The sequence below is a fragment of the Carcharodon carcharias genome, chromosome 11 (genome assembly GCF_017639515.1).
Source record: "Carcharodon carcharias isolate sCarCar2 chromosome 11, sCarCar2.pri, whole genome shotgun sequence".
NCBI classification, from domain to species: Eukaryota; Metazoa; Chordata; class Chondrichthyes; order Lamniformes; family Lamnidae; genus Carcharodon; species Carcharodon carcharias.
Genome location: NC_054477.1, coordinates 74,649,962 through 74,675,560, shown reverse-complemented (window position 1 = coordinate 74,675,560; position 25,599 = coordinate 74,649,962). Strand labels below are relative to the sequence as shown.

Genomic DNA, 25,599 nt, shown 5'->3' with positions numbered 1-25,599 from the left:
TACACAAGTTGATAATTTCTTGACTGGCAGTTTGTGAAATTTCAGCTTTTTCAAATGCTTTGGGGGAATGGGGAGGAGATGAAAATATGTTAAAGTTTTATTTAAAAATAGTCAAATATGTACCTTTTTGACGAATGAAAACCCAAATGTTTTTCCTAGTTTGTTTGCTAGTGTCTTAGGTATGAGTTCATTGAAGTCCTGTTATACTTTGGTACAGGGAAGCACGCTCTCAGATGCGGTGTAAAAACATAATTTCTATTAAAATGATACTTTGCATATGCATCATTGTGTCATTTTGCAACAGGAGTACATCAGACGTCAACTTGAAGAGGAGCAACGTCATTTGGAAATTCTTCAGCAGCAGTTGCTCCAAGAGCAGGCCATGTTACTGGTAAGTAGTTCACTACCAATGTAATTGGCAGCTTCTGTGCTATCACTACGCTGCAATGCTGATGTTTAACAGCTAGCTAATCAGTCAATTGAAGTTAAAATGGTAGTCTAATGGCACAAGAGAATAGCCTGAGCACAAATTTGTCATTGAATTATGCAATGGGTCAAACATGGGCAAGGAAGTCTCCTGCTGATGCCATGTACTGCCCTCCCTCAGCTGATGAATTGGTACTCCTCCATGTTGAACACCATTTGGAGGAAGTACTGAGGGTAACAAGGGTGCAGAATGTATTCTCGGTAGGGGATTTCAATGTCCATCACCAACAGTGGCTTGGCAGCACCACCACACACACAGCTGGCAAAGTCCTAAATGGCATATCTGCTAGACTGTACCTGCGGCAGATGGTGAGGGAACCAACAAGAGGAAAAATGTACTTGACTTCATCCTCGCTAACCTGTCTGCTGCAGATGCATCTGCCCATGACTGTGTCAGTAAGAGTGACCACTGCACAGTTGTTATGGAGATGAAATCCCGCATTCACATTGAGGATGCTCTCCATTGTGTTATGTGGCACTACCACTGTGCTGAATGGGATAGCTTTCGAACAGATCTAGCAACTCAAGACTGGGTATCCATGAGGCACTGTGGGCCACCAGCAGCAGCAGAATTGTACTTGAGCACAGTCTGTAACCTCATGGCCTGGCAAATCCCACAATCTACCATTACCATCAAGCCAGGAGTTCAGACCTGGCTCAATGAAGAGTGCAGGAGGGCATGCCAGGAGCAGCACCAGGCAAACCTAAAAATGAGATGTCTACCTGGTGAAGCTATAACACAGGACTACATGCGGGCCAAACAGCATAAGCAGCAAGTGATAGACAGAACTAAGCGATCCCACAACCGACTGATCAATTCTAAGTCCTGCCACATCCAGTTGTGAATGGTGGTGGCCAATTAAACAACTCACTGGAGGAGGCTCCACAAATATCCCCATCCTCATGATGGGGGAGCCGAGCACATCAATGCAAAAGAGAAGGCTGAAGCATTTGCTACAATCTTCAGCCAGAAATGCTGAGTGGATGATCCATTTTGATCTCCTCCTGAGGCCCCCAGCATCACAGATGCCAGTCTTCAGCCAATGTGGTTCACTCCACATAATATCAAGAAACGGCTGAAGGCACTGGATAGGGCAAAGGCTAAGGGCCTGAAAATATTCTGGCAATAGTACTGTAGACTTGTGCTCCAGAACTTGCTGCACCCCTGGCCAAGCTGTTCCAGCAGAACTACAACACTGGCATCTAACCGGCTATGTGGAAAATTGCCCAGGTATATCCTGAACAGACAATGCAGGACAAATCTAACCTGGCCAATTACTGCCCCATCAGCCTACTCTTGATCATCAGAAAAGTAATGGAAGGGGTCATCAACAGTACTATCAAACAGCACTTGCTTAGCAATAACCTGCTCACTGATGCCCAGTTTTGGTTCTGGCAGGGCCATTAAGCTCCTGAGCTCATTACAGCCTTGGCTCAAACATGGAGATGAGAGCTGAACCCCCAAGGTGAGGTGAGAGTGACTGCCCTTGACATCAAGGCCACATTTGGCTGAGTGTGGCATCAAGGAGCCTCAGCAAATCTGGAATCAGGGGGAAAACTCTCCACTGGTTGGAGTCATACCTAGCACAAAGGAAGATTGTAGTTGTTGTTGGAGGTCAGTCATCTCATCCATCTCAGCTCCAGGACATCACTGCAGGAGTACCTCAGGGTAGTGTCTTTGGCCCAACCATCTTCAGCTGCTTCATCAATGACCTTCCTTCCATCATAAGGTCAGAAGTGGGAAAAATCGCTGATGATTGCACAATGTTCAGCACCATTCATGACTCCTCAGATACTGAAGCAGTCCAAGTCCAAATGCAGCAAGACCTGGACAGTATTCAGGTTTGGGCTGACAAGTGGCAAGTAACATTTGCGCCACACAAGTGTCAGGCAATGACCATCTCCAAGAAGATAGAATCTAACCATCACCCTTTACATTCAATGGCATTACCATCTCTGAATTCCCCATTATCAACTGGAGGGAGTTACCTTTGACTGGAAACTGACCTGGACTAACCATATAAATACTGCGTCAACAAGAGCAGGTCAGAGGCTAGGAATTCTGCAACAAATAACTCACCCTTTGACACCCCAAACCTTGTCCACCATCTGCAAAGCACAAGTCAAGAGTGTGCTGGAATACTCCCTACTTGCCTGGGTGAGTGCAGCTCCCACAATACTCTGTGCATGACAAAGCAGCCTGCTCAATTGGAACCACATCCACAAACATTCACTCCCTTCTCCACTGATGCACAGTAGCAGCAGTGTGCACCATTTACAAGATGCACTGCAGGAATTCACCACAACTCCTTAGACAACACCTTCCAAACCCATGACCACTGCCATCTAGAATGTCAAGGCTGCAAATAGATGGGAACACCACTGGCAGTTCCCCTCCAATTTACTTAGCATCCTGACTTGGAAATATATCGCCATTCCTTCACTGTCACTGGGTCAAAATCCTGGAACTCCCTTCCTAAAAGCACTGTGGGTGTGCCTACACCAGATGGACTGCAGTGGTTCAAGAAGGCAGCTTACCACCATCTTCCAAAGGGCAACTAGGAATCGGCAATAAATGCTAGCCCAACCAGCGAAGCCCACATCCCATGAATGAATGAAAAAAAGACAATGATATGTCAACTTCTTATACATTTGTGCCACAAACTGCAAATGTTAGCACTATCTGCATTAAATGAGCATTGCTGCTTTGTGCAATTCTTTTCTCAGAAAAACTCAAATAATTAAACATGTAAACTGTTAATATATGATTCAATGCCAATCTTTTTCTCCTAGAAAACCTGGTTTATCATTGTGATATATGAGTAAAATTGTGAACCAAATTTCTCTGTTCTGCCCAAACTAGCAATGCTGTACTTGAGGTTTTTATGGTTGGATATAACTGTGTTCATTTAGGTAACACAGCTGTGTTCTTCACTGGCATTCTTTCAATCATGTCATGCATGTTCACCAAGGTTTAGGGTCTGAAAATTTGTCAGAGAAATGAGAGTAAATGCATTTTATATTGCTACATGAGTCGTATGTCGTATTCTGCAATACTTCTATGAACATACGAATTAGGAGTAGGAGTAGGCCTCTTAGGCTCTTGAGCCTGCTGTGCCATTCAGTAAGATCATGGCTGATCTGATTGTAACTTCAACCCCACATTCCTGCCTAACTCTGATAACCTTTCACCCCCATGTTAATCAACGATCTAGCTCTCTGCTTCCACCGCCTTTTGACAAAGATAGTTCCAAAGGCTCACGACCCTCTGAGTGAATAAGTTTCTCCTCATCTCCGTAAACATATAAGCATTTCTGTGACTAAAGTGATCGTGGTTTAATATTGTAATATGCTTTAAGAATATTAGAAATAGGAGCAGGAAAAGACCATGCGGCCCCTCGAGCCTGCTCCATCATTTAATACAATCTTGGCTGACCTTCAGCCTCAACTCCAATTGTCTGCCTGGTCCCTGAATTACTTGATTGTCTGATAGGCCAGAAATCTGTCGTCTCAGCCTTAAATAAATTCAATATATGTGGAGCAATCACAACTCTCTCGAGTAGAGAATTTCAAAGGCTCGTAAGATTTAAGTAGAGAAATTTCTCCTCATCTTGGTCCTAAACGATCAGTCTCTTATCCTGCAACTGCACACCTGTGTTCTCAACCGTACCGGGAGCAGAAAGAACCTCTGTGTCTATGTACCCTGTCAAACCCCTTCAGAACCTTGTAACTTTCTGCACGAATCACTATGGGAAATACACCAATGTCACATCTTTGATCAAAGTTTTGTAATGAGAATCACTACAGCAGAGGAGGGAGAAAAATAGACTGACCATGCTCTATAAAATATGGAATTGACTGGTGGGAATTGACAGAATTGTCCTCCAGCAATGACAAAACATGAGGTAGCCATCCATACAAACTACGGAAAACATTTGTTTTCAAGACAGTGTACCAACAGTCTTTCTTCCCGAGAACAATCCCACAATGGGACAAGCTGACAAAGTCACAGTCTCATCACTTGAAATCTTCAAGACCCATCTTTAGATTATTTCCATTTTAAGTTTCCATTATCAGAACTACCATTTCAGCAGGTAATGCCTCTTTTAGCTAGCGCTATCCATATAAATTTGGTGGAATACAGATATTAGTCCGTGATGCCAACACAACTAAAGCAGAAGCAGAGATCACCCCTTGATCTTCTGAATTCCAGAGAGTATGGGACCTATTTGCTCAATCTCTCATCATAGGTGCTCTCATCCCAGGAATCAATCTGAGGTGCCTTTGCTGTCCTGCCTCCAATGCAAGTATATCTGTCTTTCAATATGGAGACCAAAATTGCACATGCTACTCCAGGTGTGGTCTCTCCAAAGCCTTGTACAATTGTAGCATGACTTCTTTATTCCCTTACTTCTTAACTTTCCAATCATCTTAGACTAAGGGGTGCTGCTAAAGGACTCAAGAATTGCAAATGCTACAGCCTTGTTCAAAAAAAATTGTAAAGATAAACCCAGCAACTACAGACCGATCACTTTAACTTTGGTGGTGGGGAGGCTTCTAGAAACAATAATTTGGGACAAAAGTAATAGTCACTTGGGCACTCGGGTGGATAGTGGTGTAGTGGTATTGTCCTCCAGCAATGACAAAACATGAGGTAGCCATCCATACAAACTACGGAAAACATTTGTTTTCAAGACAGTGTACCAACGGTCGGTCTTCCGGAGAACAATCCCACAATGGGACAAGCTGACAAAGTCACAGTCTCATCAATACCCCAGGGTACTGATCTAGGTTCAAAATTCACCACGGCAGATGGTGGAATGTGAATTCAATAAAAATCTGGAATTAAAAGTCTAATGATGGCCATGAAACCATTGTCGATTGCTGAGAAACCCATCCAGTTCACTAATGTCGTTTAGAGAAGGAAATCTGCCACCCTTACCTGGACTGGCCTACATGTGACTGCAGATCCACAGCAATGTGGTTGACTCTTAACTGCCCTCTGAAATGGCCTAGCAAACCACTCAGTTGTATCAAACCACTACAGAAGGTTGGGTGAGGAATGAAACCGGGTGGACCACCCAGCATCGACTTAGGCACAGGAAAAGACTACAGTCAGCCCAGCCCTGTCAACCTTGTAAAGTTCTCCTTACTAACATTTGAGAGCTTCTGTCAAAATTAGACAAGTCAGACTAGTCAAGCAAAAGTGTAACATAGTTACACTTATTGAATCATACCTGACAGATAATGCCCCAGCCACCACCATCACCATACCTGGGTATGTCCTGTCCCAACAGCAGGGCAGACCCAGCAGAGGTGGCAGCACAATGATATATAGTTGGGAGGGAGTTGCCCTGGGAGTCCTCAACATTGACTCTGGACCCCATAAAGTCTCATAGCATCAGGTCAAACATGGGCAAGGAAACCTCCTCCTGATTACCACGTACCCTGCCCCCCCCAACTCCCACCTCAACTAATGAAATAGCTGCTCTCCATGTTGAGCACTAAGGATGACAAGGGTGCAGAATGTACTATGGGTGAGGGATTTAATGTCCATCACCAAGAGTGGCTCAGTAGCACCACTACAGATGGAGCTGGCCAAGTCCTAAAGGACAAAGCTATCAGACTGGGTCTGCGGCAGGTGGTGAGGAAACCAACAGAAGGGAAAAATATACTTGACCTCATCCTCACCAACCTGCCAGCCGCAGATGCATCTGTCCATGACAGTATCAGTAGGATTGACCACCACACAGTCCTCGTGGAGGCAAACCCCCACCTTCACATTGAGGACACCCTTCATCGTGTTGTATGGCACTACCATCATGCTAAGTGGGTTAGATTTCGAACAGATCTAGCAACTCAAAACTGGGACAGTCATGAGGTGCTCTGGGCCATCAGCAGCAACAGAATTGTATTCAACCACAATGTGTAACCTCATGGCCTGGCATATCCCCCTATCTAGCATTACCACTATTAGGACCATAGCTACAAGAACTATATTTTCTCTTAAAATTTGGAAGGACTTGGCATTATTTGGACACTTGGAAACTAACCGGGTTTTTTTTTTAAGAGGTCATAAGTTCACCTTCGATTTTAGGCAAGCAGGGCTTTTTTAAGAAATCACATGATGTTAGCTAAATGACCAGCATGGCAATTGTGGAGGAGAGCTATTTGTTTATTTGAGCTGCAAACACTTTGATAGAGAAAAAAACTGTTTTAAAGGCAAAGACCAAGTGATTTACTAGAAATCACCTAATGGAATAGTTTTATGTTTTGAACTTCTTGTTTTGAGCTCAGTTGGGAATGAACTGAGAAGGGGAAAAGCTGCCCAGCTTGCCCACCCGCTGCCTTGCTGGAAACACAATGTGGTTATCAGTACCCAGCTAGAAATCCTCATCTCAGGAGAACTCGTCTGTATTTGGAAACCCAAGAGGCTGAGACAGATAAGATTGATCTAGTCTACACACCTCCATGCGAAGCTCCATTAGTGAGAACCTCCAGGCATGAGGGAGCAGCAGATCGACAGTGCCAAAACCCTGTGAACTTTACCCTTTTTATAAAGATTTTTTTCTTCGACTGCCTATCTCTGCAGAGACCCTATTTGTTTGCCCTTTGTTTGTTTGTGCGTGTGTGTGTTGGTGAATTTTAAAAGTGATTACAAATTGTGTGTTAACCAGTTCTTGCAACTTGCTTGGGAAAAAAAATGTTTTGTTTCACAATAAATCAACCATTCTGAGTCTATTGAAAAAGCCTGATTAAAGTCACTTTTATTCTGGTTCTAAGTAGCAAAGGTAAATAATTGGCCATTTTGGTGAGTGAACTAAGCATCTGAACTAATGGTGTGACCTGTGGAGTAGTGGGGCTAGAGAGACTGCGCACCCCTCCCATCCCAATTGTAACATCACCAAGTCAGGGGATCAATCCTCGTTCAATGAAGAGTGCAGGAGGGCATGTCAGGAGCAGCACCAGGCATACCTAAAAATGAGCTGTCAACCTGGTGGTGCTACCGCACAGGACTACTTGTGTGCCAAACAGCATAAGCAGCAAATGATAGACTGAGCTAAGCGATTCCACAACCAACGGATCAAAACTAAGCTCTTCAGTCCTGCCACATCCAGTTACGAATGGTGGGCACAAATAAACAACTAACTGAAGGAGGGTGCTCCACAAATATCCCCATCCTCAATGATTGGGAAGCCCAGCACATCAGTGTAAAGGATAAGGCTGAAGCATTTGCAACCATCTTCAGCTAAAAGTGTTGAGTAGTTGATCCATCTCAGCCTCCTCCAGAGCTCCCCAGCATCACTGACACTAGTCTTCAGCCAATTCAGTTACTCCACACGATATCAAGAAATGGCTGAAGGCAATTGATACTGCAAAGGCTATGGGCCCTGGCAATATTCCGGCAGTAATACTGAAGACATGCTCCAGAACTTGCTGCACCCCTAGCCAAGCTGTTCCAATATAGCTACAACACTGACATCTACCCAGCAATGTGAAAAATTGCCCAGGTATGTCCTCTACACAAAAAGCAGGACAAATGCACCCCGGCCAATTACCGCCCCTTCAGTCTACTCTCGATCATCAGTAAATTGATGGAAGGGATCATCAACAGTGTTCTCAGGCGGCACTTGCTAACCAATAACCTGCTCATTGACTCTCAGTTTGTGTTCTGCCCAGGTCACACTGTTCCTGACCTCATTACAGCCTTGGTTCAAACATGGACAAAAAAGTTGAACTCCAAAGGTCAGATGAGAGTGATTGCCCTTGACATCAAGGTGGCTTTTGACAAAGTGTGGCATCACAGAGCTCTAGCAAAATGAGTCAATGGGAATGGGGGGGGGGGGGGGGGGGGGGGGGGGGGGGGGGGGGTTGGGGGAACTCTGCATTGGTTGGAATCATACCTAGCACAAAGAAAGTTGGTTGTGGTTGTTGGAGATCAATCATCTTAGTTCCAGGACATCACTGCAGGAGTTCCCCAAGGTAGTGCCCTAGGCTCAACCATCTTCAGCTGCTTCATCAATGACCTTCCTTCCATCATAAGGTCAGAAGCAGGGATCTTTGCTGATGGTTGCACATTGTTCAACACTATTCGTGACTTCTGAGAGCAGTCGATGTCGAAATGGAGCAAGACCTGGACAATATCTAGGTTTAGGCTGACAAGTGGCAAGTAACATTCAAGCCACACAAGTACCAGGCAATGACCATCTCCAACAAGAGAGAATCTAACCATCGCCCTTTGATGTTCAATGGCATTACCATCTCTGAATCCCCCACTATCAAAATCCTGGGGCTTACCAATGACCAGAAACTCAACTGGACTAGCCATATAAATACTGTGGCTACAAGATCAGGTCAGAGGCTCCTGCAGTGAGTAACTCACCTCCTGACTCCCCAAAGCCTGTCTCCCATCTACATGGTACAAGTCAGGAGTGTACTGGTATACCCCCCACTTGCCTGGATGAGTGCAGCTCCAGCAACACTCAAGAAGCTTGACAACATCTTGGACAAAGCAGCCCACTTGATTGGCACTGTTGGAATCCTATTTCTCAAGATTGAATTTTTCCTTTACAAAATGGAAGGACTTGGCATTTGGCTGCTGACCTGGGATTTTTTTTTTTAAAAGGTCATAAGTTCAGTTTGGAGCTGTCAACAGCAGACCTCTTCCAAGAAATCACCTGACCTTTATGGTACTTCAGGAAGATCTGGTTGTTTGTTTTGAACTTTAATTGATGGAGAAAAAACTGAAGAAAAACAAAGGCTTGTAACTTGCTGAAAATCTCGTGGCAGAGAGAAAACAACTTAAGTTTTGAACCTGCTGGTTTTGAAGGCAGTCTTGTTGGGGATCAAGCTGAAGAAGGAAGGCTACCCTAACTGGTGCTCTCTCTCTCTCTCGCCTAAAATTGTGTTTGGCTATCAACCTGTAGCCCGACAACATTCATCCAAGTGCAGCTAGTTTGCATTTGGACCTCCAAAACTGAGACCAGTTGGTAAGAACTTCCAGACGTCAGATGTGACCTGCGGCCCGCCTTCACACGAGGGAGTTCCAGGTTGACCCTGCCAACTTTATCCTTTTTTATAATGCCCATCCTCTAAAGCATATCTCTATATTGTTCATTTGCAGAGTCAGTGCAGACACAGTGGGCTGATTATCCCCCTGTACTGTAACAATTCTGTGATTGATTCTGTGCTCCAATTCCCTTGCAATTAAGGCCAACGTGCCATTTGCCTTCCTAATTTTTTGCTGTACCCGCATGCTAAGTTTATGTATTCCTTGTACAAGTGCACCCAAGTCCCTGTGAACATGAATATTTACAATCTTCATGCCTTTTAAAAAAAAAATTTGCTTTTCTGTTGTCACTACCAAAGTAAATAACCACCTACTTCCCAACGTTATATTTGATCTGCCACCTTGTTACTCACACACCTAACCTGCCTAAATCACTTTGTAGCCTCTGTGTCCCCCTCACAGCTTATATTCCCACCTAGCTTTTGTATCATCAACAAATTTAGATACATTACTCAGGAATTTACTGTGATCTCCCTGATTTGAAATACAACTACTGTACTTACATTAACTTGTCATAAATGACACTTAGTTATTGATGTGTGCCCTGAGTTCTCACCATTTTTTGGATGTTTGATATGAATTTTCTGATTCAGAGCTAATTGCTAGTGTGATGCCACAAGGTTGGAGATTGCAACTTCGGCTGACGCTTAGAATATTTTCTGCAAACCAGCTACACATTCACATTTGTTGTAAATTATGCTTTAGGTGCCTTTTAGATATATAAATTGCCTAATGTGATGCTTCAGCCACTAGGAAGACTTAATTATGTGCTATTTTAATGGAACTTGTCATGCTGTTCATATTGCAAGCTTGATTGTAAGTTATAAAATATAATTATATGAACCATGTTCTTAAAGGAGTACAAATGGCGTGAAATGGAAGAGCAACGACAGGCTGAGAGATTGCAGCGCCAGTTACAGCAGGAGCAAGCTTACCTTCTGTCCCTCCAACATGACCACAGGCAGCAAGAAAGGAATAAACCTTACCATGCACCAGAGCCTAAACCCCACTTTGAAGCAACAGATAGGAGTAGAGAGGTAAGAGAAGTGACGTTCATCAGATGTTTGTCACAAAGGTACGCTGGGATAAAGGAATTTAAACAGTTAATTTTTACTCACTTTGGACTTTACAGTTGCTGTTAGCTTTTTGCTATTATTTAACTCAATTACCTTCCACTTCTCTATTTAGAATAAAGTACAACTGTAAACCCTGTTAACAATAAGGAAGTATAAATTCTTAGGCTAATCGGTGAGTTCCTGATCATACAGTCCTATTCTGTAAGCTGATAGATATTAATTTATCAAGAATTTGCTGAAACCTGGATTAATGGAAAAAATGTTAAGATTTAAGTTTTAGATGAAAGATAATATGTTGTTTTGAAAATAATTCTTCAAAACAACTCCAAAATTTACCTGTATTTACAAGAATTATTAATTCCCCCTTTCCAGTTCCATCCAACGCTTTTTCTTTTTACTTTTTTCCTTTTGAAATTGCCTGCTCAATTTGGGATATTGATGTGAGCCATGGCTCAGCTGGTTCAACACACTCACCTCTGGGATTAGATTTAAACACACAAATGTAGGTTGGCGCTCCAGTGCTACCATCTTTGAGATGAGATGTTGAACCAAAGCCTTAGCTGCCTTCTCATGTGTACATAAAAAAGCCCATGGCACTATCTTGAAGAAGAGGAGGGGAATTATCTATGGTGCCCTGGCAAATATTTATACCTCAATCAGCATCACAAAAACAGATGATCTGTTCATTGTCACATTGCTGTTTGAGGGAGATTGCTGTATAAAAAGTGGCTGCTGTATTTTCTACATCACAACAGTAACTACACATTAAAAAAAAAAGTACTTCATTGCCTGTAAAGCACTTTGCGATGTTCTGGGGCCATGAAAGGCACTATATTAATGGAAGTTTTTCTATTTTATACTTCATCAGGAACTTGCAGGTTGGGGTGTTCCCATGCATCAGCTGCTCTCAGAAACCTGCCCAGTGGATTTTTCTCTCCAGAAATTGAGAGTCAGCAGTCCCTTCAAATAGGAGACTATCACAGCTCTCTGTTGTGTGTACTTTCAGCTTAAACCATTGGAGATTGATCAGGAGCCAGACTCTTCCTTATTTTTTCCTTAGTTCCCACTCCTCTCTACATCAGAAATGCTGAAGCCAATTGGGGTAACCCTGCCAATTCCTTGTCTGAAATCACCGTGGCATAGATTAGGGATTCTGCTGAGCAGTTTGATGCCATGTGAAGGTTTTGTCCTTGCCAGTTTTTTCCTCTTTCCACCCCGCATCTCCTCACCGCCCCCCCCCCCCCACCGCCCTTCTATTTCTTTTTTAAAAATATTGACTCTCGATTGTGGTGGGTTTTCACAGCCACTACTACCAAGGTTTTTATTTGTTCATGGCATGTGAGCAAGGTCAGCATTTGTTGCCCACCCCGAATTGCCCTTGAGCAGGTGGCAGTAAGCGGCCGCCTTGAACTGCTGCAGTTCATTGAGCGTAGGTTCATCCATAGTACTGTAGGTAAGGAGTTCCAGATTTTTTGCCCAGTGACAGTGAAAACTGCAATATACTCCCAAGTCAGGATGGCCTATGAGTTCGAAGGGGATTTGCAGGTTGTGGTGTTCCCATGCATCTGCTGCCCTTGTTGTTCTAGGTATTGGAGGTCACAGGTTTGTAAGGTGCTGTAGAAGCCTTGGCAAGTTGCTGCAGTGCATCTTGTAGAAGATGAACACTGCAGACGCGGTGTGCTGATGTTGGAGCTCCATTGTTAAGGTGGGGTGCTGATCAAGTAGGCTGCTTTGTCCTGAAGGGTGTTGAGATTCTTGAGTGTTGCAGTCATCCAGGCAAGTCGGGAGTATCCATCTCACTCCTGACTTTTCCTTATAGATGGTGGACATGCTTTGGGTGGGTCCGTTGAGTTACTCACTGCGGAATTCCCAGCCTCTGACCTGCTGTTGTAGCCAGAATATTTATGTGGTTATTCCAGTTAAGTTTCTGGTCGTTGGCAACTTCCCAAGATTGATGGTAGGGGATTCAGTGATGGTAATGCCATTAAGCATCAAGGGGAGATAGTTAGATTCTCCTGTTAGAGATGGTCGTTTCCTGGCAGTTGTGTCACATGCATATTACTTGCCACTTATCAGCCTCAGCATGAATCTTGTCTTGCTGCATGCAGGCATGGACTGCTTCAGCAGCTGAGGAATTTCTAATGATATTGAACACTGTGCATTATTCAGTGAAGGTCCCCACTTCTAACCTTATTTTGAAGAGAAGGTCATTGATGAAGCAGCTGAAGGTGGTTGGGCTGAGGAACTCATGCAATGATATTTTAAAAATACTTATTCTTGCGATGCGGATGACACTGGCAAGTTGCATTCATAGTCTATTCCTAGTTATCCTTAGAAGGTACAATGCCCCTTCTCTTTGAACCACTACAGTCTTTGTGATGATAGTGGTCCCATGCCCCTGTTAAGTAGGAAACTCCTAAAGTTTGATCCAGTATCAGTGTGAATGTTAATTTCTGTCCAAATTAGGTGGGTGAGCCTGTTATTTGTGAACAAATGTCACTTGTCAGCACTGTTGATGACTCCTTCCATCACTTTACCAATTGTGAGAAGATTAAAAGCCCAGTAATTAGCTCAGTTAGATTTATCCAGTTGTTTTTTTTGTGGATAGGACGTACCTAAGCAATCCTCACCAGTATCATCACAAGCATGAAGATAGCACATCACTGAGTGCAACTTGAGACTGAGTCTGAGCTTGGGAATTTGGCATGTGAGGCAATTTGGTGCAGAGGGAGGAGATACTGTTCTGACCTTTACGTAGGAGGACAGGGTCGAGAGAGAGAGCTGGAGACCAGTAGCGCAACATGAGAGCTGAAGCCTGGAGGCATTATTTAGCTGAGCACATAGGTGAGTGGTTGGTGTGTTTCAAACAGCTGCTGGAGAAATATAAGTAAACCCACTTGAGTAACTACAGATAATTGCTGAGTGATATTTCTAAATGTAATTAGTTAAATAAAATATGGTAAAAGATGGCAGGGCAGGTTATGTGTTTCAGCTGTAGCATGTGGGAGCTCGTGTACACCTGAATGACCCATATATCTATAGTAAGTGTCTTCAGCTCGAGGAACTTTGGCTCAGAGTTGATGAGCTGGGGTCTGAGCTTCGGACATGCATCAGGGAGAGGGAAAGTTAGCTAGAGTCTTTGATCCGGGAGGCAGTTACACCCCTTAAGCTAGGTACTTCAAATTTGGTCTGTGGTCATGGAGAGGAGGATGTGACTAAAAGGGAAGCAGATATGGGGATCCAGAGGTTGCACTGGAGGAGCCTCAGCCTTGCAATGTCCAACAGATTCAAATTCTTGCAGTTTGTGTGGATGACAGCAAGGACTGCAGGGAGGACGAGTAGACTGACCACGGCACTGTGGTGCAGGAAGCCATTCAAGTGCTTGGAGTTAAAAAGAATAGAGCGGAAGTTTTTGGGGGTGTTAATCTCCAAATCCACTTAATATTAATTTGTTATTTTGAGACTCTGTCTCCTATTGCCTGAATAATCAATCTAGTGATGTAACTCAGGAAAAATTTATTAAGCCACAAAAGTGATACTTAATAAGTTAGGCAGCGATTGTTTTGGCCTAACATAGTTCTTGCTTCTCGATTTGGGATAGGGTGCGAGGCGACACGTAGTCTTCTCTCTTTCTGCCTCTCGAGTGTTGTGAACTTTTGCTCCAGCTGGAAATCAGTCTTCAAATTCAGTGTGCCTGATAACTCAAAGCTGGTGCTTTTCAACTGTTTCCAAACTACAACCCATGCATAATTCGGCCTGTTTTTGGCTTCAGATTGGTTTGGTCAGTGCATGATTAATTTCGTTTAGGTGTTGGATGATCATCTATTAATTATACATAGGACTGTTTCTCTCATGATAGATTGTCCTATTGCCTTATTAAGTTTTGTGACTTCCCACTCAGATAATGAGCCTTAGTTTGTAAAAACAAAAAAACTGCAGATGCTGGAAATCCAAAACAAAAACAGAATTACCTGGAAAAACTCAGCAGGTCTGGCAACATCGGCGGAGAAGAAAAGAGTTGACGTTTCGAGTCCTCATGACCCTTTGACAGAACTTGAGTTCGAGTCCAAGAAAGAGTTGAAATATAAGCTGGTTTAAGGTGTGGGGGGGGTGGGGTGATGAGAGAGAGAGAGAAGTGGAGGGGGTTGGTGTGGTTGTAGGGACAAACAAGCAGTGATAGAAGCAGATCATCAAAAGATGTCACAAACAACAGGACAAAAGAACACATAGGTGTTAAAGTTGGTGATATTATCTAAACGAATGTGCTAATTAAGAATGGATGGTAGGGTACTCAAGGTATAGCTCTAGTGGGGGTGGGGAGAGCATAAAAGATTTAAAAATATTTAAAAATAATGGAAATAGGTGGGAAAGGAAAAATCTATATAATTTATTGGAAAAAAACAAAAGGAAGGGGGAAACAGAAAGGGGGTGGGCATGGAGGGGGGAGCTCAAGACCTAAAGTTGTTGAATTCAATATTCAGTCCGGAAGGCTGTAAAGTGCCTAGTCGGAAGATGAGGTGTTGTTCCTCCAGTTTGCGTTGGGCTTCACTGGAACAATGCAGCAAGCCAAGGACAGACATGTGGGCAAGAGAGCAGGGTGGAGTGTTAAAATGGCAAGCGACAGGGAGGTTTGGGTCATTCTTGCGGACAGACCACAGGTGTTCTGCAAAGCAGTCGCCCAGTTTACGTTTGGTCTCTCCAATGTAGAGGAGACCACATTGGGAGCAACAAATGTAGTAGACTAAGTTGGGAGAAATGCAAGTGAAATGCTGCTTCACTTGAAAAGAGTGTTTGGGCCCTTAGACGGTGAGGAGAGAGGAAGTGAAGGGGCAGGTGTTACATCTTTTGCGTGGGCATGGGGTGGTGCCATAGGAGGGGGTTGAGGAGTAGGGGGTGATGGAGGAGTGGACCAGGGTGTCCTGGAGGGAGCGATCCCTACGGAATGCCGATAGGGGGGGTGAAGGGAAGATGTGTTTGGTGGTGGCATCATGCTGGAGTTGGCGGAAATGGCGGAGGATGATCCTTTGAATGCGGAGGCTGGTGGGGTGATAAGTGAGGACAAGGGGGACCCTATCATGTTTCTGGGAGGGAGGAGAAGGCGTGAGGGTGGATGCCTTAGTTTGTGTTTGCTTTTAGTTTCGGTGTTTGCTTATTCGAGATAAGAGAGTGTGGTGTCTAACACTACTGATTAACATTTAGGCTCGGTAGCCCAAATAGTTAATTGATGTCTAGATGTCTTGTAGAATTTTTATCTGCCTGTGCTTTGTATAAGTTAATTAAAATATAGTAAAGGAGTACAGAGTAGTGCATAGTATTACAGAAATTACAGTTAGAGGTTACATAAAGTCTTCATAAATGCATATAAAAATCGGTGCCTAGAGATGACTAAGGTGACAAAATGCAGTTACAGGATACAGCCTAATGCATTACAGGTTCAAAAAGAATAAAAGTCACAAAAACCATATAGCTACGTAAACTGATTACAGAACTCAACTAAACTTACAAAGCCAAAAATGGTTACATGTTTACAATAGTAGAAGTTAAAAAGATTAAGTTAGTTCTGACTAATTATTTGGAATCTTGCAGTTGTTTTACTTTACATAATTTTAACAGGAGCCTAGTCATGTGACCACCTAGTTCCCATATTGACTGTAATTCAGCAAAATATCACGCTGAATTAATTGATATATTTTTGATTATTTGATCGTTGCCACAACCAAACTACAAACTAATTATTAAACCTAAGCTTTTCTACACTAGATGTAGTAAGGGACAGTAAAGGAGATGAGGTACTCTGTTTATATAGCATAGCAGTGAGAAATGATTTTGGTTCAGAAGATCAAGATGTAGAATCAGTTCAGGTGGAAATAAGAAAGAGCAAAAGAACGAAGTCGTTGGTGGGTGTTGTTTATAGGCTGCCTAACAGCTACGCAATAGGACAGAGTATACATGAAGAAATAATGGGGACTTGTAAAAAAGGTATTGCAATAATTGTGGGCTATTTTAATCTTCACATTGATTGGACAGATCAAATTAGTAATGGTAGCCTGGAGGATGAGTTCATAGAGTGCATTCGGGACAGTTTTTTAGAAAAATACATTCTGGAATCTGCCAGGCTATTGTGTAGTACCTCATAGTAAAGGATCCTCTTGGCAAGAGTGATCGTAACATGATAAAAATTCACATTGAGAGGGAAAAATGTGGGTCCATAACTAATGCCTTAAATAATAAAGGTAATTACAAGGATGTGGAGACAGAGTTGGCTAAAGTGGACTTGGAAAATAGGTTAAAAGGTAAGACAATGGATAAGTAATGGCAGATATTTAAGATATTTCATAACTGTCAACAACGATATATTCCGTTGAGGGAGAAAGAATATCAGAATAAAAGCAAAATACTGCGGATGCTGGAAATCTGAAACAAAAAAAATTACTGGAAAAACTCAGCAGGCCTGACAGCATCAGTGGAGAGGAAGACAGAGTTAATGTTTTGAGTGCGTATGATTCTTCTTCAGAACTATCAGACTCTGAGTTTGCTCCATGTGTGGCTAACTACAGAAGTTAAAGGTGATATCAAATTGAAAGAAAGGGCTTACAATACTGTAAAGATTAGTGGCACAGCAGATGATTGGGAAAGTTTTAGAAACCATCAATGGATGATGAAAAGAATAATAGAGGGAGAAATCAAAGTACTAGAGAAAACTAGCAAGAAATATAAAAACAGACAGTAAAAATTTCTTTAAGTATACAAAAAGGAAAAGTAGCTGAAGTGAATATTGGTCCATGAGAGGGTGAGACTGGAGAATTAATAATGGGAAATGAGGAAATGGCAGAGGTTTTGAACAATTATTTTGTATCTGTCTTTATGGTAGAAAACAAAGTATCCCAAGCATAGTTGAAAATCAAGAGGCAAAAGGGAGGGAGGAACTTAGAACAAGCATGATCACTAGAGAAGAAGGGAATACTAATAGCAATGAAGACTGACATGTGCTCTGGACCTGATGGTCTGTACCGTAGGATCTTAAAAGGAAGTGGCTGCAGAGAGAGTGGATGCATTGGTTGTAATCATCCAAAATTCCCTAGATTCTGTTAAAGTTCCAGCGGATTGGAAAAATGCAAATGCAGCACCTCTGTTCAAGAACTGAAGGAGACAGAAAGCAGGAAGCTATTAGCCTAATATCTCTCTTTGGGGAAATGTTAGAATCCATAATCAAGGAGGTTGTAGCAAGACTTTTAGAAAATTAATAATACAATCGGGCAGAGTCACCATGGTTTGATGAAAGGGAAATAGTGTTTGACAAAAGTTTTTTTTTTAAAGAGTTCCTTGAGGATGTAGCCAAAGGAGTGGATAAAGGGGAACCAGTAGATATAGAGTATTTGGATTTCCAAAAAGGCATTCGGTAAGGTGCCACATAAAAGGTTACTTTGCAAGATAAGAGCGTATGGTGTTGGTGGTGATATATTAGGATGGATAGAGAACTGACTAGCTAACAAAAGACAGAGTCTCAATAAATAGGTCTTTTTCAGTTTGACAAATTGTAACTAGTGGAGTGCTACAGGGATCACTGCTGGGGCCTTAACTATTGGCAACCTATATTAATGTCTGTGATGAGGGTCTGACTGTATTGTAGCCAAATTTGCTGCTGATCTAAAGATACGTAGGAAAGCAAATTGTGAAGAGGTTACAAAAAGTTTGCAAAGAGATTTAGATAGGTTAAGTGAGTGGACATTTTTGCAGAAAGAATAGAAAGCAGAGTATTGTTTAAATGAAGAGACACTGCAAAATGCTGTAGCACCGAAGGACCTTGGTGTCCTTGTACATGAATCACAAAAGCTCAGCATGGTATAGCAAGTAATTCAGATGGCAAACAGAATGTTGGCTTTTATTCCAATGAGGATGGAATTTAAAAGATGGGAAGTCTTGCTACAACTGTATGGGGCATTGGTGAGACCACACTTGGAATACAGTGTGTAGTTTTGGTCACCTTACTTAAAGAGGGACATATTGGAGGGATTTCAGAGAAGATTCACTAATGTGATTCTGGGAATGAAGGTATTGTCTTCAGAAAAAGAGCAGTGCAGTTTGGGCCTATATGCATTGGAGTTTAGAAGAATGAGAGGCGATCTTCTTAAAACATGTAAGATTCTGAGGGGCCTTTACCAAGTAGATGTTGAGAGAATGTTTCCCCTCATAGGGTAATCAAAATAAGGGGTCGAAGCATTTAAGAATGCAAGAAATAGGAGCAGGAGTTGACCACATGGCTTATTGAGATGCTCCGCTATTCATTGTGATCATGGCTGATCTTGGATTTCAACTCCATTTTTCTACCTGCTCCCCATATCCCTTGATTTGCTGAAAGATCAAAAATTTGTCTATCCCAGCCTTAAATGTATTTAACAATGGAGTATCCTCTGGGGTAGATAATTCCAAAGATTCACAACCCTTTAATTGAAGTAATTTCTCCTCGTCTTGGTCCTAAATGATAAGCTACTTATCCTGAGACTGTTTCCCTGTGTTTTAGATTCCCAGAACAGCAGAAACAATCACTCAGCATCCTCTCTATCAAGCCCCTTCAGAATCTTGTATGTTTCAATGTAATTGCCTCTTTGTTCTAAACTCCAGAGAATATAGGCCCAATTTACTCAGCCTGAGGACTTTATTCTGAAGGTCATTAACCTTTGGAATGCTCTCTCCTAGTGAGCAGTGGAGGCTGGGTCATTGAACATATTCAAGGCTGAGCTAGAAAGACTTTTGATTAACAAGGGAGTCACGGGTCGGGGGGGGACAGGCAAGAAAGTGGAGTTAAGGCCACATCACATCAGCCATGATTTTATTGGCTGACAGAGCAGGCTTGAGGGTCAAAATAGCCTACTCCTGCCCCTATTTCTTATGTTTTGTAGCTGTACTGAAGTAGCTTGGCAAGCTGAATAGTTTACTTTTGTGTTCAGGTCAGAAATTGGACAGTCGGCATGTTTTCATGGCCCATAACCTTTTGCCATGTTCAGTGCACTTAGCCACATCCTATTATAAAATGGATTGACCCTGATTTGGCTGAATATTGGCACCCAAGATGGGGATTTCAGGAGAAAGTCTAATGGGGTTGCGAACTTGACGTAATTGGCCTGAAGATGTGCAAGCACTTCAGCCTCATCTCTTGTACTGACATGCTGGTCAGCACTGTAAGGACAGGATTTTTATGAAGCCACCTTGTGTGTGTTGTTCATTTACTAATCTCGAGGGAGGTGGTGGGGCTATAGAGCTTTGTTGAAATCAGTTGGTGTGGCACTGTGTAGTGCTGCTTTAGCCCGTTGTTTCTGATGTTTTACAAGAAGGAAGCCATAGCTTTACTAATGTGGTGTCACCTGCTACGGTTACTTTTTTTCAATTCATTCACGGGACGTGGGAAATGCTGGCTGGGCTGGCATTTATTGCCCATCCCTAGTTGCCCTTGAGAAGGTGTTGGTGAACTGCTTTCTTGACCCGCTGCAGTACATGTGGTGTAGGTACTACACCCACAGTACTGTTAGGGAGTTCCAGGATTTTGACCCAGCGACAGTGAAGGAACGGCGATATATTTCCAAGTCAGGATGGTGAGTGACTTGGAGGGGAACTTCCAGGAGGTGGTGTTCCCATCTATCTGCTACCCTTATCCCTCTAAGTGGTAGTGGTCATGGATTTGGAAGGAGCTGTCTAAGGAACCTTGGTGAATTACTGGCATTATAATCCTTGGTCTCTATTATACGAGGGAATTCTATTTGATTTTTACCCCCCCCCCCCATTCCATTGAGAATAATTGCAGTTCTTGTACCACTTGTCTTATTAAGAACATGAGAAATGGGTATAGAGCATTTTCCCCTTAAGCCTACCGCACCATTCAGTAAGATTATGACTGAAGTTTTACACCACCTCCACTTTCCCCTCCTATCCCCATATCCCTTGATTCCTTGAATGGCCAAAAATATATCAATCTTGGTCTTAATTATACCCAATGACTGAACGTCCACAGCCCTTTGGATAGAAAATTCCACAGATTCACAACCCTCTTTGAAGAAATTTCTCCTTACCCTGAGACTATGGCTCCTAATTCTAGATTCCTGGCAGAGGAAACAAACTCTCAGTTTCTACCTTTTCAAGTCCTCTCAGAAGTGTATATATTTCAATGGGATCACTTCTCATTCTTCTAAACTCCAGAGAAGAAAGCCCATTCTACTTAATTTCTCATTATAGGATGCCCTCTCATCCCAGGAATCAACCTAATAGGCCTTTGTTGCACCCCCTCTAAGGCAAGTATAGAGACCAAAACTGAATACTCCTAGTATGATCTCATCAAAGCCCTATATAATTGCAACATGATTTCTGTACTCTAATACTGTAACCCTCTTACAGTGAAAGCTAGCGTACCATTTGCCTTCCTAATTGTTCATTGTATCTGCATGTGAACTTAGTGATTTGTGCGCAATGACATGCAAATTTTTCTTACCCCAACATTTATTCATCTCTCACTTTTCTTAAAATAAACAATCTGCTTTCCCATTCTCCTTATCAAAATGGATAATTTCACAGTTCCTCACATTATATTCCATCTGCCACCACCTTATCCAATCACTGAACTGGTTTATAATCACTTTACAGACTCCCTGTCTCTCCCTCACAGCTCACTTGGCCTTTTGTGGGCACCTAACTCAAATTTCTCTGGGACCTTCTAGATCTGTGTGTCTGAGCAATACACTTGATAAATGCTGAGCCATCAGGGAAGTTATGCATTCTTAATTACTCTTAACGTGACATTTCTATTTGATAGAAACAGTTTTTCTCTGGGAACGTATGAACTGAATTTTAATCTTGTATCCAGGTTGATGAAAGATTCAAGAAGAGTAACCAGGGCTCACCTCAAGCGCAGTCAAAACAGAATAGCAAAATTTCGGAGCCTCCAGTGCCTTCTAGATCAGAATCATTTTCTAATGGAAGTTCTGAATCCAATCCAGCTGCATTGCACAGGCCCACAGAGTCACAGGTACAGAATCAAAAGCAGTCTGCACATAAAGCGTATTACATACACTATATTGTATGAGGATAATATATTTGTATACATCAGACAAACGATTTGTATTCAAGTGTTTCCCTCCATATCCTATTTAAAGTTATTTATAGAACTCCATGATCTTCTGTCTTAAGTTTATTTGTTCGAATAAAATCACTTATTGATTAAAGTTAGCCTCTCCATTGGACAGTGGATGAAAATGATGTCCCACTTTATTTAAAATATCTGAAAATCACTTCAGTGTTAGGGCCACTTCTGCTTTATGTAGCAAGTAGGATTTTATGTTGAGTTGATTTTCTGACAATCCTTAAAAGTAGATTGTAGCATTATTTTGGCATTGCACCTGTAATTATACACATTGAAAGATGATTTTCACACAAAGTAAGGGAAAATATGCAGGGCTCTGGGTAGATCAGAAAGTGGGAAGATGTCTCTAAGGGTAAGGATTGGATAAAAGGATAGAGGTGTTGATTGCTAAATAGTGACGAGGCAGATTCCTCTTCTTAGTAAAGGACTAATAAAATAAATCCCTGCTACCTATTTTTGTCTCTTATGGAGGCAGAATTTCATCATAAATATAAAGCATGTCAATTCCAATTGCAGTATTCTTGTCTCTCGGGTTAGCATTTTTAATTTTTAAAAATTATTTTAGTGATGTGGGTTTCATATTTTTTCTATTACTGACTTAACATCAAATGCTAGAATTATTTTTCCATTACTATTAAAGTATCTTGGTATTGGGAATGGAGAAAATTTTTCATGCTGATTCCATATGGACAGACAGACAAACCGTAGTAGGTGCGCAACAATGGTGATATTTATTTTGCAATGGATTTGATTGTCTGGCCAGCTCGTAAGTAACTGATCCATTGTGTTTGGTGACTATAGATAAGCAACTTAATTTTACTGTCCATCTCCTACCATACCAGAATTTACTTGAACCAGCATCATTTGAAATAAAATATCTTAAAGTTTGAAATGAGTGAAAACGTATTGAAAATGGTAGGCTGTAGTGCTGGCAAAAATAGTTCATAATGGTTTAGTTTCCAGTTAAACAAGGATATGTAACATTATATAGTTGTGTTTTAATTTTAATGTCAATAGCAAAAGAACGAGAGAACGTTAACAAGAATTTAATCTAGATTATTTTTGTTGAAGAATAATGTAACTGACCTCAGTTACATATTTCTTCTGGCATCCTGTTTGTACCTTTTTGCTGTTGCTGTTGTATGCCACACAAGGTTCACTTAGGGATCTATATTTTTAACTAGTTATCTTTTTCTAGTTTAGTCCCCCCTTTCTCTTACTCAATACTGTCCCTCCCACCAGTGATCACTATCATTTTGCCAAATGTAGTTTGGAACCCTTTTCCTAAATATTAAAGGCAAGAGTTATTTATGTTTTTAATTAAAAGCATTTTTCTAGTATGAATAACTAACTGATATTTTTGTATTGATAAGGTTGCAGTGAGAGCAACACCCAGATCCCCTGTGTTGTCTCGTCGGGATTCTCCATTACAAGGCAGTAATCAACCAAGTGGACAGAGTGGTCCAAAAAGCTCCACAAGGTTTGGGTCTTGGTTATTTTTTGATAGTATGTGCAATTAATTCCTAATAAAGCAGTAACAAATTTGGGAAGAAAGTTACCTATAGACAGCAGACACAAACCTTGTAAAACGCAACCTTGCTGTTCATCAGACACTTGCAAAATGCAGGCCTCACAGTGCTGCAACCAACATCCACTTTGTTCTGAAAAAAAAAGAAAATGAGTTGCTCTAAATAAATTACCTTAATATTATGATGGTAACCTGCAATTTTTACTGATACCTGTTAATTGAGGAAAGGATTTCATAATTCTGGTAATAAGTCACAAAATGCTAATTCCAAGCTGCAGACCCAAGGAAATGAGATAAAATACAAAATTAGCATGCTGAAGCATTAGTATACGCTGACAGAGACAGAGGATTTCATTGATGCCTTTAATTCCCTTCACAGTAAGTTGTCAGAGCCATGTTTGTTGCACATTGGAGGTATTCACTGGGATCAACAACTTTACCTCAAAGGGAAAACCCCCAGAAAATAAGTGTGTGCAACATCTATGTCATTTGCACATTTTATTTTGCTCAGAAGATGTCTGCTGAGGCTAGTCTGTCTAGCCATGTGTCAACCCGCTGCTGGGGAATGCGGTAACACAGGATGACTCCTGGTAGCCAGTCGCAGGGTGATGGTTTTAAACTGCCCACACATCATCCAAAACATGGGAGACCTAAGGAGAAAAGATATATTTACAGCATGAGAAAAAAATGTAACTAGGAAAATTTTAAAAATAAATTTATATTGTTTTTATCACGTCTTGAAGAAAGAATACCTGCATATTAAGGAATCTGGACATTTTGCATTTCAATGCTACACAAAGGACTTTGGCACTTAAATGGAATTTCCTCAGATGCTACCTGACCTCAGTATTTCCAGTGTTTTCTGTTTTTATTTCAGATTTTCAGCATCCACACTATTTTGCTTCTGTCTTATAAAATACTGTATTCGGGATCCCCATTCATGGAGTGTCTGAATTGGCATAAATAGTGCTATGGCAGCAGGTGTTGCCTTAGAGTTTTAGCTGTTACGTAGAACAAACTATCTAAGCATTTCAGTTTCAAATACACAGAGCTTTTCCTTCATTTCTTTTCCACTCCAATTGACCTAAAGATTGCATTCCAAAACTGTGACTGCTTTGTGTCTATTTAATCAATGTGCATTCTGTTACACAGGTCAGCTGTGAAAAGTGAAAGTTCTTTATTTAAATGCTTTCCCTCTTTAGCAATATAGAGCCCAGACTGTTGTGGGAGAGAGTGGAGAAACTTGTACCAAGACCAGGCAGTGGCAGTTCCTCAGGCTCTAGCAACTCTGGCTCGCAGCCAGGATCTCATCCTGGCTCTCAAACTGGCTCTGGTGAACGCTACAGGCTACGATGTGAGATTTTCCTTTTTGAATTATTTAAGTATATTCACTGCTTTGCTCATTGCCCCCTTGAAGAACAGGTTCCCTGGGAGACCATGTTGGTTTGAAAGAAGAGGAGGATGGGAAGTTCACCAAATAAATGTAGATATAGCTTTCAGCTGGTTTGTTTTAATCACACAAACATGAGAAATGCAATTTTAATTTTTAGGAATAAAACATTTAGATGTCTGAGGCCTTAAGTAATCTAATATTTAGATACCCTCATTGCTATCATGTAATATTTGCGTGTCAAGGAAACAAAAGTTCTTTTCAAAATAATTACTCCTTCAAGCAAGATGTATGCCATGTACAGGATAATTAGTGTCACACAATAGATTGTATGAAATTAATGCCACTATCCAGTCTGTGAAGTAAATGTATACAAGTACTCAAGATAAAAATCAAAAAAAGCTTGACTGCATATTGTGACATTGATATTGCCCAGTCTCAAATTAATAAATCAACATAATTTTTAATGTATTCTATTAGAAAGTTAGTTAACTGCATTTTTGTCCCTTTAGCTGTTTGGAATTTACGGTGCTGTGTTCATGTGCTTACTTGGAAATCTTGACTTTTCGTGCTTCAATACTTAGGCTTATGAGCCGATTATTTTGTTCACAGCATCATCAAAGTCTGAGGGTTCACCATCTCAACGCCATGAAAATCTTAACAAAAAACCAGAGGAGAAAAAGGACTTCAGGCCAAGTAGACCAGCTGTAAGCTCCTTAAAGCTTGCTTACTTTCTTGAAAATTTACATTTCATGTTTTCCAAAATGCAGCTCATACTGACTTAAAAGTTCGCTTTCTTGAGCAAACTTTCAATGAAGTTCAATGAAGTACAGTAAAATTTGAATTTTTCAATTAAATTTATATTTAATATACAGCTAGTTCTTTGAACTCCTTATGTGTTTGCATGATCCAATTTGACAT

At 41.5% G+C, this 25,599-nt stretch overlaps 1 protein-coding gene across 12 annotated transcripts in view; it reads left to right on the top strand.

The window, feature by feature from the left end:
* LOC121283948 (mitogen-activated protein kinase kinase kinase kinase 4) overlaps positions 1 to 25,599 on the top strand; it is a 355,829-nt gene that overhangs the window by 254,736 nt on the left and 75,494 nt on the right. For 10 of the 12 annotated variants that reach the window (XM_041198759.1, XM_041198750.1, XM_041198758.1 and 7 more), the window contains 6 exons: positions 305 to 391; positions 10,414 to 10,593; positions 21,485 to 21,646; positions 23,134 to 23,240; positions 24,491 to 24,642; positions 25,291 to 25,385. In XM_041198759.1, coding sequence (XP_041054693.1) covers positions 305 to 391; positions 10,414 to 10,593; positions 21,485 to 21,646; positions 23,134 to 23,240; positions 24,491 to 24,642; positions 25,291 to 25,385 — 783 coding nt within the window. The remainder of the gene's footprint in view (positions 1 to 304; positions 392 to 10,413; positions 10,594 to 21,484; positions 21,647 to 23,133; positions 23,241 to 24,490; positions 24,643 to 25,290; positions 25,386 to 25,599) is intronic. The other 2 variants (XM_041198761.1, XM_041198757.1) reach the window with 1 other exon arrangement.